Source organism: Centruroides sculpturatus, unplaced genomic scaffold, assembly GCF_000671375.1.
Source record: "Centruroides sculpturatus isolate CEXI.00-Female unplaced genomic scaffold, Cexi_2.0 scaffold1183, whole genome shotgun sequence".
Lineage (NCBI taxonomy): Eukaryota > Metazoa > Arthropoda > Arachnida > Scorpiones > Buthidae > Centruroides > Centruroides sculpturatus.
In genome coordinates, this window is record NW_019385406.1 from 124,842 (window position 1) to 138,252 (window position 13,411).

Below are 13,411 nucleotides of genomic sequence, written 5' to 3' on the forward strand. Positions count from 1 at the left end.
GAAAAAAACGTTCATTATTGCTGCAACATTTCAATAAAGTGCATACGAATTTTTCTTGAAAAAAGTTGTAATTGTAAAGGTTTTTATGAACATTTGTAAAGTGTGCAACGTATTAATGTGAATATGTAGTTGAAGTGTTTTTTAAATGGCTGTATTTTTATTCTTTTACAACGTTACCAATTATACACCGAAGTTTTTAGAAAACAGAATCTGAGGTAACGTATATTGTTTAATGGTTTTGTGTCAGTAAATATTATCTACACGCGAAAATTTTTTTTGTAATCTCACTAATTGTATATAATTTTTAAGTAATTGTATATAAATTTTTTAAACAGTTTGTACTGAAGAGGGACTTAAATTACAATTGAGTCCGAAATGCATATGACAAATCAATAAAGGAAGTTCATAACCTGAATGCTGTATATGATAGTCTACCGAACTGAAAATCGGATTAAAGAGACAAATTCACAAAGAACATCTATTGTTTAAAATGTTCCACACGAAGCCAAATTCAATGTAAAATTCATATCGGGATTACAATAAAATAGAATAAAATAATAAAACTATACAGATTAGATAATAAAAAACAAAAAATTACGATGTACGCTTACTGCCGGCCCGAGCTAACTCGGTGCCCCAGGCAAATGACTTTGACGTCGCCCCATTTAAAAAGAATTCGCAACAATATAAAACACCAATGTAAAATAGAGTATCTATTTTACACCCGCTAGTCGCCATTTTGAAAGTAGCGCCGTAGTCTCACGATCGCGATATTGCGTGCTGCATATTGAATAACAATAATATAACAATATAAAACATCAATGTAGAGTATCTATTTTACATTGGTGTTTTAAATTGTTATATTATTTTTATTCAATATGCAGCACGCAATATCGCGATCGTGAGACTACGGCGCTACTTTCAAAATGGCGACTAGCGGGTCAACATGTGAGAAAGAATTGTGATAAAAAAACATTTATTTTTTCATTATTTATTGCGAATTCGAGCGCCCTAGGCCATTGTCTAGTTCGCCTATATGAACGGGCCGGCCCTGTGTACGCAGATCATTTTACATTCTAGTTATTACAAGAAGTGACTGATGATCTATCAATCTAGAAGAAAAACTTTTTTCATTAAACTGAATTTGCTAGAATATGAAAAGAGGTTTCTTTTTATTACACGATACCAAAGTAGTAGTAAAGGACAAAGACGAAGAAGAAACGGAGAGAGTTCCACCTAAAAATATGACGTAAATCCATATTTAAAAGTTATAGTCTGGGCAATTCAACTTTATTTTATTGTAGACATAGTATGTCACATGGAGTAATTTGAGGGGTTATATCTCACAAAGGGTCACACGCAGAGGGTTTGGTTCCTTCGACCTTTTCTACGTTCCTACGGGTATGGTCTACAGCTGTGTTAAGGTCCCAACCATCTCCGAATTGAGCCGTTTTAAAACGATAATAATTTAAATCAAATATCGAATGACTCTAGTTCCGAACTCGGTAAAGAAAACGAGACACGCGATAGATTCTGTCAAATAGCGGGTCCGGATTACGATGCTGGCGAAAAACACTTTCGCCGGAAGTCGAAGAGGAAGTAATGGCTATCTATTGAAAACACGTTCTTCTAAAAATAAACGTCGATTCGTTACGTATCCAATAAATAACTATCGAATCGTAGCGCGTCAAACATTCGTCGACTTTAAATGTCCAGCGCTTTTATCATTTTTCGTCACCGAATTTTCGCACCTTCGTGACGTCCCGATTTTCTCCGTTGTCATCGCCGTAATCGGGCATTCATTTTTACGAAAAACGAAAGTATTTCTTTAATGATAATAGTCCGTTTTTATACATAAATTTTCTGACCACCTGAAATTTTTTTCGCCGATTTTTACGTATTCAAACTTTTTTTTTCTTCGTCCAAAATCGTGGAAATTGCCTTGCCTTTAAAGTAAAGATAATTAGGTCATTATTAGGTACTCCCTTTTATAGGCATTTCTCCAAGATCATACTTTTATCGCATCTTGAAAATCTACTACATAAAGATTTTAATCGTTTTACATGCCTTTGTAAACGAATACTTTATAATTCTTAGTGTTTAATATTTTTGTTCTATTATCTTATTTCCTTTTTTTTTATGTTTTCTATATTTTCTATTTACGCTTGTATCTTTATATGTTATTTTATTTTATTTATCTGTGTTATATTGTTAATCGGGGAGTGAAATATTTTGTCATATACATGACATTTCAATTTGTAAAGAAAACAAATAAATAAATATACAATTTTAAGTTAAACGAGCAATTTCGATTAGCGTTAAACATTTCCGACGATAAAAACTGATTCGGCACTTTACGACAATTTGGAAAATGTAAAGGACTTTAAATCGATACAGATGCGAATTATCGGGAAATAAATATAAAATAAATCATAATTTATATACTGAAATTGAAACTCGAAAATTACGTAATATCTATTTTGTACAAATAACTTTCCTTTAAAGTTAATTCCATTAGTTTTCGCGACTAACTCCGCTTACTCTTTCCAAAGTTTACAGACAAGTTTTAATATTTCTCAAAAATATAGGATATTCGACAAACTATGACTTTAGAAACGTTAAAAATTACGTCGAGTGAACTTTACTTATAAAATTTCTGAACAACCAATGGATCTAAAATATACTTCAATTATGCGAGAATTTTGATATAAGAAACGGCTAAAACAGCATTTCGTATGCCGAATAAAAATAAATGAAAAGATGAATATCGTATAAATGTTAATCGATACGGAAAAAATAGTTTTAGCATATCTTATTAAATAGTAAATATTTAATTCAAATTTATTTAAATTATTTTGGACGTATTTGCATTTTATTAGGTTTAATTGTTCGTATTAAACCATTTAAGCATAAGTTACTAGTGTTTTGGTCGAATTGCGTATTTATTTCATCTATTAATATACTGAAATAATAGCAAAATACGATACGACAAATGTATTAAAACAATAACAAATTGCCGTTTATATACAGAAACTTGGTTATTCAATAGTGGGTGTAACCGCCGACCGTCTTTGCCAGCCCGGGCTTTAAATACCGCTACTATTTTTGTCCATTTCTTTTTTCAATAAATACGTCGAAATTGCCATCCACCAATCACAAATTTAAAACAGGAAGAGGTATAAAATTTGTAAAATGTATATTTCCCAACTTCAACCAAAGAATAGTTATAAAAATGAAATACAATATAAATGACTGTAGCTAATTCTAGCCGAATATTTTCCATTATCTGTTCTAGAATGTTTAATCGCATCGAGTTCTATTTCTTACCGTTTCCTTCATTTATTTATATGCATTTAACCGCTAGAATTTATTAATTTTGGGTTTTAGGTCTAGCTTTAAAAATGATGTATTTTCTATTACCAAGAGTTAAATAATCCCTTTTAATATTAATTTTTTTCTACCGAGGAGTAATTTTCTTGGCGCTCCACCGGGGTGTTACCGAACACCATCCACTGCCTACAACAAATCGAAGATGAAGTCAACTTCGGGATGATATACGATGTAGGTTATTTGACATTTAATTTATTTTTTTTCTTTTGTATATAAAATTCGAGCGCCCTTTAGGAGTCGAATTTGGAGACTCGCGAAATATAATTCTGAAAGAAATATTTTATAGGCTTTTTTATACGGGATATTTATTCTGGAGATTTGTTGTCTGTCACTTCCTCGTTAACCATTTGTAATTTCAACAACCGGTTATATTTTCTCAGATACTTGATTTTCATTGCGATAATTTAACCACAATGCAGCATTGATGACACTAATCCAGCTGTGTAATTTCAAATGCTGCTATTAAACTGTCTTAGATTTTCAAATAAATAATAGTCATTATTTATTTCATCTGTAACACTAATACGTGTTTGGAATAACTGATGAATAAATAAAAACGCATATTTTCTCAACCCACGGCATGAATTCTTTAGTAAGGATATTATTTAAAATTTATCTATACAGATTAATCTTCGTCTGGATTTGGTCTTCGGACACCGATTTAAACTGCATTTTGTCCGAGCGAGAATACAAATAAACTGAAATTTTTATAGTTTATTAGTTTATATTATTTTAAAATATTAAATCTACCGAATGAGTGTACGCTTAGCTTAAAAGTTCGTTGTACCCTACTTATAGAAAATAATAATAGTTGGCTTAAGTGAAACTAAATTATTTATTACAGTAATAATCCTATCTAATTATATTGTAATGTAGTTAAATTAAACAACGAGCGAATGATCAATTTTGACGGCTTAAATTACCGACGATTATACTTTTATCAATTACAATTTAAATGCGTGACACGTTCGATTCAAATTTTATTAGTAACTTATTTCCCCTCCTTTGATAGGTGAAAAATAACAATAGAAACTCTCGTCTAAAAAATTATTCCGAATCACTTATATTGTATTATCGTCGACCTTGATTTATAGATTGTCAGCACTTTGCGTGTGACGTAAGTGTAAGTAAATACGACTGATAACTTAATGGTGGTGCGAATAGACCTAAATGTCATTGATCATATTACGTTAGCGTATACAGTAACTTTTATTAATCCAGATAGATTTTTCATCTTTAAATTTCAATAAATAAATACTTACAAATATCTCAATTCTTTCAGACCGTTAAAAGCTTCGTTTTCTATTTTTGTTATGTGATTGTTATTCAGTAATCTAAAACAGAAAAATAAATAAAAGTAAATTAAACTTATTATATAAATTAACTATATTTTAAAATCGAAACGTGCAGCGGTTTTCATTTCTATTCGTTTTATTTAGATTTACTGTTAAATAATGATAAGAGTTGGAAATAAAAACAAATATATTTTGTCATATAATACATATATATATATATATAATTATATGTCTAGTCATACAGTGAGTTGCGAATATGATGGTACGATTTTCTAGATCAACTAAGCGATTTCTTGGCATATATTGTCCTTGTTCGACCAACACGATCGGAGTAAGTATACTCACCATCGAAAGGCGAAACTAGATTTGGATAATCATTTATAGCTAAATATATAAAATATGCGTTTGAAATTATAAGAGTATATTCCGATGCTTAATTAATTTCATTCGTCTGTAAAGTTCCGATTATAAAGTTATAATGTCTGTTAGAGATACGGTTAAAGAAGTTGAATAACAGTTAATTACAAAAGCAAAAACTGAATATTTTAAGAATGTACAGTACTATGATATAATAATAAGACCAAAAAAAATATCTAACAATAAAATCACTTATTTAATGAGAAACTTTTGATAAAATGATACGACGATGATGATGTATATTTCTTAATATTACAAAAAAGATTGTTTAATAATTCCCATTTTCCTGTAATTAGTATGAAAAACACTAATTTAAAAAACATGGGCCTATATTTTAATAACTTTTATCGTTTGTCTGCTTAAATATTTTTAACGAAAAAATTAAATCGATGAATATATTTTATTCGGAGCCCGTTTCATTAAGCTGTAATTTAAAAAATTGTAGACCTATAAATTTCCACTGCCGTCCGTCCGTCCGTCTTCCCTTCATCTCGAGAACGGAGTTAGATGAAATCCGAGATAAGAGATGGAAAACGTAAGGGCGAGAGGCCCCAATTAACTATATAAGAACTTTCCATGTAAACTGGAAATCACGTTATTTTAATTCAAAAATTTCCTCCCGTAAGGCGTTACATAGACGACCGGCGCGACTCTATTGTTAAAGGAAAAGTACGATGTAGAGGGGCGAGCCAATACTAATTTGAGTTGGAGAGCATATATTTAAATTTAAATAAATGAAAAATAAGATTAAAAATTGCAGCCCGGCATTGTGACCGTATGACAATAAATAATTGCTCGTTATTTTAGTAAAATATTTATTGTATATAATTTTGACTAAAAAGTGTACCAAATCATAATAATAACAAAACAAAATCCTAGTGAATTTGACGAAAGCCGTTACTTTATAGTCATTTGATATCGAAAGACTACTTAAAGCAATTTATTCAATTCTCAACTAACTCAAAAGATTCATTTTGGATTTACAACTTACGAACTTGATATTTAAGATCGTTCAATTAAATTAAATATTTCATCTCAAACGACAATTAATTATCATTTAACGAAATAAATTTATCTGTAAATATAGTTAAAAAACTAAACTGTATATAATTTAAGTGCATAATCTCCGTATGAGAATTGATGTAATGCGAAGCGTTTTGATGGCGTTAGTCGATAGGTACGAATGTACTTAAGTTCTCCGATATATTACGAAAAAAATGAATGGAATACATATAGCTTAATATTAATATAAATAAAAAACAACTTGACTGTAATGAAATGTTTTGCAAATTTTATTTCATACTTAATAATTTTCGAATTTGAAAAAGTTTATACTTACAGGGTGTTCAAATTCTTTAATTTTTCGAAAGTATTTGGAGGAATAGCTTTGATTTTATTGAATCGTAAATCTCTGTAAAAAAGAAAAAGAAAAAATTCGTAAAATGTTATATTTACACTGTAAAAAATGCTAATAAAATATAGATAAAAATACTAACGAAGCATATCCAGAAATATTTTTAACATTATATTGACGATAATTTATTGGTATTAATAAAATTAATTAAAAATCTCTAGGTCTATGAGTGCTAAGACAGAATTTTTTTCATTAGATCTAAATCTTTGGAGAAGAATTAAACTTACATTTATTAATAAACTAATTTTATCAACACTCTTGTTTTAGTTTTTCGATTTCAAATCGAACTTAAATTAACTACAAAACTAAAAATTGTCAACAAAAATGATTTTATTAGATAAAAAATTAACTCGAGCTGAATAAATTTTCGAAAGAACCCAAAATAAGATTAAAATTTTGTTAGAAATTGTGACGAACTAAGATCAAATAAAAATTTATACCGCATCGGCCGTTCACTCAATAATAACGCATAAAGTAAACTGCATTCCCGAAAATAACATTTTGGTGAATCATCGACGGTAATCGGCATTTAGATGCGTATTATATGTAAATTACGCAGATTTACGATAGCATCTTCAGTTCTCAGATAAAGTTAAAACAAATAAACCATTAAGCTTCGTGACAACGGATGACCATTAAGCGATAAGCTATCGATGAATTCCTTACCGTTGATCCTAAGGCAATAATCGGTGGTCGGACAATAAAGCATAGGTCCTGATACCGAGTATTGACAAATGACCGGGGGCACTCGTCTCGGTCATTACTCCCGAAGAATGCCAACTAATTTGGGCTTTCGTCTAACGGAATTCGATTAATTTCATCCGAAAATCTTTCGCCAATCACCGAACAGATAGCAAAAACCCGTTTACGATATTTTATAAATTGAATTTAACCGAATAAAATTACTGTAGATTCAAGCATTGACTACTAATAAATTACGTCTGTCGAAAAGCATTTAAAGATAGTTTAATCATTTGGACGGCAGTTTCGATGCGACTTTTAAACATCTAAATGCAGACTAATAAGTTGCGCGAGACGGACATTAAATTTTCCCATCTGGTCGTAAGAATCAATTTGAATTCTCGTGCACGAGTTGAATAATGCATGAAAAATTGTCGAATTTTTGAACGATTTATTTCGGCGACGAAATATTTATCTTTGGATCGACGGTTTTCTACGGCTAATGAAAAATATACGATAATTCGAAAGGAAATTTGCACGGAGAAAAATATTTCTATCTCCTAATAAACAAAGTTTTATTCGAAATGAATATTTTAAATATAAAATTATTGCCAACTAGTGCATAAATAGAATTTATTCCAGTATTACGACGAAATCCGAGGTAAAAATATTTAATATTGCAGAAATAATAGGCCATTAAACGATAGACACGATTGTTCGAAGAATTAGAAAGCTTAGGGACAATATCTATCAGACAGATACGAATAATTCGTAATTACAAATACAACAATGATTATATATTTCTCTTCCCATTGGATATACAGTATTTGGCTCATTCGAACGTATTAACAAATGTTAACGATTCGTTTCGAATAATCATTTTGAAAAAAAATGATAAAAATTCGTTTTAATATTTCAAAAATTAAATTAAAAAAATATTCTCACTTACATAAATTTCCTAAATAAATACATTAGAAGGAACTTTTTATGCTTATAAAAAGTTTTATGTAAGATGTGAAAAATATTTAAAATTCGTACGGAGAAAGGATATTTAATACCTACATCCATGTTATTCGCATATTACATAAGCTTCCCGCGGAGAGATAAAGATCTGTTATCTATTTAAACTAGAAGACGAAAGACTGCTTCGAGAATACTAAAGACGATCTATTTTATTTGCCACATTGATAAAATGTCGCTTACGAAATTTTCCGAGGGAAAAAACAGTACAATATCCAGATTATATTCTATGAAAACTTTTTACATTTTTCGGCCGGAAAAAATATTTTAAAAAGATTAATTGAAAGGTAATATAGAAGCGCGGCAGGTCGTTGACAGTCATCCTGTCCAAGCCTAAGGGAGAAAAGGTAGACAAGTAGGCATTTAGTATTTACATAAGATATTTGGCATCAAGGACAAAATATTTAATTGTATTCGTTCGAATTGAATGGTTTCGTTGTTTGACTTTACAAATGTGTTCGACATATTTTATGGACTTTTTTTCTATAAAATCAAACTTATGATAAATTACTCGAAAAACAGTTAAAAAGTCTTTCTAGGCGCATAATTAATAAAAACTGCATTGTTTTTAGGAAATAAAATTTAAATAGGTAGATTTATATTTAAAAGATGTTTATATTCATCTATCATATTAAATTTATTAAAAAATTCCTGGAGGCCTTACTGACACACTTAAGAGCATGTTTTGGCATTAGTTTATTCATCATATACAATTATCGAAGAATTTCCTTCTTATCAAAACCTCGTTACGGGTCATAAACTGACAAATCTTTACTTACGAAACCAGTACTTTCGAGAAAATATACGTATGATAATATATGGGTTAACATTAAATGTCCGACATAACGGTTAATTTAAACAGAAGCAAATACTAATAAATCATTTTTATAGCTTAAGCCGACATTTTTTGAATATCGTTTATTATAAATGAAAAATATGCCTATAAAATTTGTAAGAAAACATTTTCCGTGTTATTTTCGCAAATATAAATAGACTTTAATACTATATTAAATGTTTTTCGCAATTTTACAAAAGCTCTGCCATTCATTTAGTCTACGGCAGTATCTCGAAACGAAAAGTTAATAAATCTCGCAGCACGGGTAAAAAGTTTATTCGATAATTTAAAGGAACAAAAACCTACGTAACTAAATTTAGAAATTTTTTTCGTAAAGAATGATATATATCTGAACAAATTTTTATCCAACCCGCGCATGTGTTTTACTGTAAAAAATAACTGTTATTAAGGGATATTGTTACGTGAGGGATGATTTAACAATTCGAAGAGCTAACAATAGAAAGTTAAATTTAAAATACCGTATATAGCTATTATTTTGGGATACATTTCGGTAGGTGTATTTTTACCAAATTTGGAATCTCGTAAAATTAGACGACGACAAACAAAAAGCGGCTATATAACAATACAAAATATGATTCGAAAATGTAGTGCTCCACCTCTTCAACATTTGTGGCAAACAATCCATCAGAAAGATAGGACCCCACCTCCAAAATGTAAGTAGACAATAGAAGAGTCTTCCACCTACACTCGGACTCATCCGCCCACCAGTTGTTTCAGTGAGAATTAATTTACTCCTGGCTGCGAGGTTAATTGGTTACATTGAACGCCACGACGTGAAAAGCTCGTTGCTCGAAATATTTTTAATAACACCGTCTACTCAACAACCGTATCGGATCTGGTTTCGCATAGAAACGTCTTAAATTTGATCGATGCGGATAATAAACTCTAAGTGAATCAAAACTGCAAAACACTAACGACGACGTAAAGGCACCAAATATTCCGAACGGCAATTAAATCGCAATTAATTAATCATCTAGGGTATTGTTGTGCAAATAACCTAGTTTAGTGAGTTTTCATTCGAAAGAGGGGAATGACAGTTTAAGTTGATAAACAGCCAACAGACTGTCATTCGTTAGTAGAGACATTCCTCGTTCTCCTCTCACACCTGACCGATGGAATGGAAGTCATTCGTCTTATTTAGAAGACGTCACTTTCGCTTCAAACGTCACATTCTAATGAAGTCCATTCGTTTATCATTTTATTGTCAGCAAACTTGTCAGTCGAATCTAACAAGGAACTTGTTTGCGGGACAATAACGTATGAATCAGAAACTAAATCAAATAGTTATTCAACCAAAGACGAATGTCGTTATTTATTTACTTTTATTATTGCGATTTATTTGGACAAATCCAAAATGAGAGTCCAAAAATACATTAAAACTTTATTTAAAATTCCATTTCTGATAGTGGCGACAGTTTGTTCTTTATAATCGAGTCGTTCCGATCACTTTTACAGATAAATTTCAGATGGTAAAATATAAAAACTTGCAGACTGTTAGGCTAACGTAACTGTCTTATATATAATTTTTTCAACATTAAACTGAAAAAACGCAGAACCTTTTTAATTTTTTATTTCAATCATCAACTAAATCCGAGATTCCGCAGATATAAAACAAAGTTGGGTTCTGGGAGACGTCAAACCCACAGACGATGTCTGGAGTTGACATTCCGGGCCAAGAATATCTTAGCTGAAGGCGGAACAGGAAATAATTGACCGGCTTAGAATTAACAAGAAAAACGACCTTCCGCATTTAACGCGAATATAAATAAGAGCGGACAAGTAATGGATTGTCATTATGTAATATTCGTAACCGTAGCCCCCAGTCGCAATTCTTCTGTGTCCGAAGACGTGTTTTAGCGCCCTTATCAAATTGTTATTATTTAGAAAATGGTATTTTTAATTAACTCCGTAGTTAAGAATTTACCTATATTAGGTTTACCGAAATAACATTTAAAATAAAAAAGGGGGAAAAAACTGTTTTGTTAAAAATTCGTGAGAAGATAACATCGAGTATTTGAACACAATACAGATCAATAAACACAATCCATTCAAGAACAATGCACCTGCCTGACCTTTGACCTAAATAAGATAAAGGGGAAGCACTCGATGAAGCCGACTAATGACAGACGAGTTGCGTTATCATGCCGAGGTAAGATTTTACGTAAAGACTACGTGAGAAGAATATGGCCGTTTAGGTTGCGACCTATGACCGATAACAGAATGAAAGATCACTGCTTCTAAGAGAATTGTCAGAACAGATGTTAGCTTACATTTTATGAGAAAATCTACAAATTCGATCGGATAGAGGCAAGTAAAAGTTTCTTCGCTTATGACGAGTGTAATAAAAACGGAATCAAAATTGTCAATTTTCAAATTAACGGGGAATAATATTTCCAGTCATTAAAGAGAAGGCTGTAGTAGTCCAGTCGAACAACTATTACAAAAATTTACAATAATGGATGAACGATTTCAAACTTACCGCGAAACATTAACTTTCTAAGTATTTCATAAGCTAATACGAAAAATTTTAATACAGATATTAACTAACGTAACATTAAATACCGTGGTAAAAAGTATTAAATTTACGAAACAACCATTCTGTCGAATTTAAATCAATAAATACGGGAAAACACGTCCTTCATTATTCTGTTAAGACTCAACTAACAGCACGACTTCTACTAATATTTACGTCATTGAGAACTTAATTGGATCCCGCTGTTTCTCGACGTCCGTGCAACCATCGCTTAGTAAGCTATTTATAATTTATTGAAAAAGGGAGGAATATCCGAGGCAATGAAATACCATAATAAGAATTCAGAAAGTAATATACTATTTCTTCGTATTTCAAATACGAAAATCGGTTTTAAGAAGCGTAAATTGTCAAAAAATTGGCCTATTATTCGAAGGGGATCGTTTTAGAGACTCCTAATGTTAATATTTTGTATTATTATAGAAAGGAGATGTCAAACGGAAGAGGGCCCCGGTGCTACGGCCCAAACCCACTAGGCGATGACTGTTACACCTCCCTATTATAACACGTGGGCGGCAACCGGCATCAAAAGTGACTTACGTGACAATGCCATCTCACTTAACAATCCAAAGAAAGTCGACGACTGCCGCGTTATATTTTTATCTAACCTATTTAATTGTTAATAACGTAAAACCGTATTTACAAATTGAACAATCTTATATTTTTAACGAATAGAAACCGAAATTCTTTCGTATTCGTAGAGTAATATAAGAATCTTAAAATTTAACTGCCCTATTTTCCGGCCAGTTGCAAATTACATTTGACAAGATCTGCTTTTAGTTAGGGAATAACCCGACCTCTTTCGCTCTGAATAAACAAATAAGCCGTACGCCGACGCAAACTGACATTGTTGATAACAAATAGACTAACCGTCGTCCGGGTGAACTAAACCAGTGAAAAATATTCATCTTTAATTTGACCGCAATCTTCGAAATACAAAAATCACGAAGCTATTACAAAAGACCACAAATATCTAATATCCTAGACTATATAAGAGAATTTCCTACGTAGATTTTATATACCGCACTGGATTAGTTAATTAAAAACCAACAATTGGCCCGATAACTTTGGTACGTTTGAAGATTCGGATATACATACCCATTTGACTATTAAGATACACGGCTAAAAAGTTGGGTCTTATACGGATCACGTTTAAACTAAACAGTTATATTAGAACGTTGGCACGCCTTTATTTAAACGAAAGACGCCCGACTGGCTCGGTTCGGTTTATGGGTCTACGGTTCTAACAGGATTACGGTCGCCTACCTCTACAGAAATAAATAAGCCCACGTCTACCTTGTTTTTTTTGGTAAAATCACCACAAAACACGCAAATAAATTAAGTCAATCCGTATTACATTGTCTGTAAATTAATTATCAGTTCCAATGATAATCCATACGTTTCGTGTGATTTTTCTTATTTTATCTATATATAACAAACAAGATCTATTCGACATTTATTTAAATTCCCAACAATAAAACTATTTTTATATAACTTTATCACTTCTTGAGGTATGCCACGAAAATTTCGTTTAACTTGGATAAATTTATCGGGACTGGACTTGGGCCTAGACAAGGTAGGTAATTGTCTACGGCTCCGATCTGACAAGGGCCCGTAAATCGTTTTAAAATTCACATACATATAAATAAATAGAATTTTAACTGTAAACTGAATAACACGAGTATAGTAAAGTTCGCGGCTGTCTCGAGAGGATCTAGTAACAAATAGCGGTGCCTCGTGCTTCGAATTTAACTCATTCCAGAAAGACGTTCGAACTCCGAAGCGAATTTTTGTCGAATTTGTACCAG

General features: G+C 31.3%; 1 protein-coding gene across 1 annotated transcript in view; it reads right to left on the reverse strand.

The window, feature by feature from the left end:
* Positions 1 to 13,411, reverse strand: part of LOC111638614 (peroxidasin-like) — a 95,887-nt gene that overhangs the window by 48,700 nt on the left and 33,776 nt on the right. Inside the window, exons 2-3 of the mRNA XM_023384356.1 lie at positions 6,442 to 6,513; positions 4,653 to 4,724 (exon numbers count right to left, since the gene is read on the reverse strand). Of these exons, the coding sequence (XP_023240124.1) occupies positions 4,653 to 4,724; positions 6,442 to 6,513 (144 nt within the window). The remainder of the gene's footprint in view (positions 1 to 4,652; positions 4,725 to 6,441; positions 6,514 to 13,411) is intronic.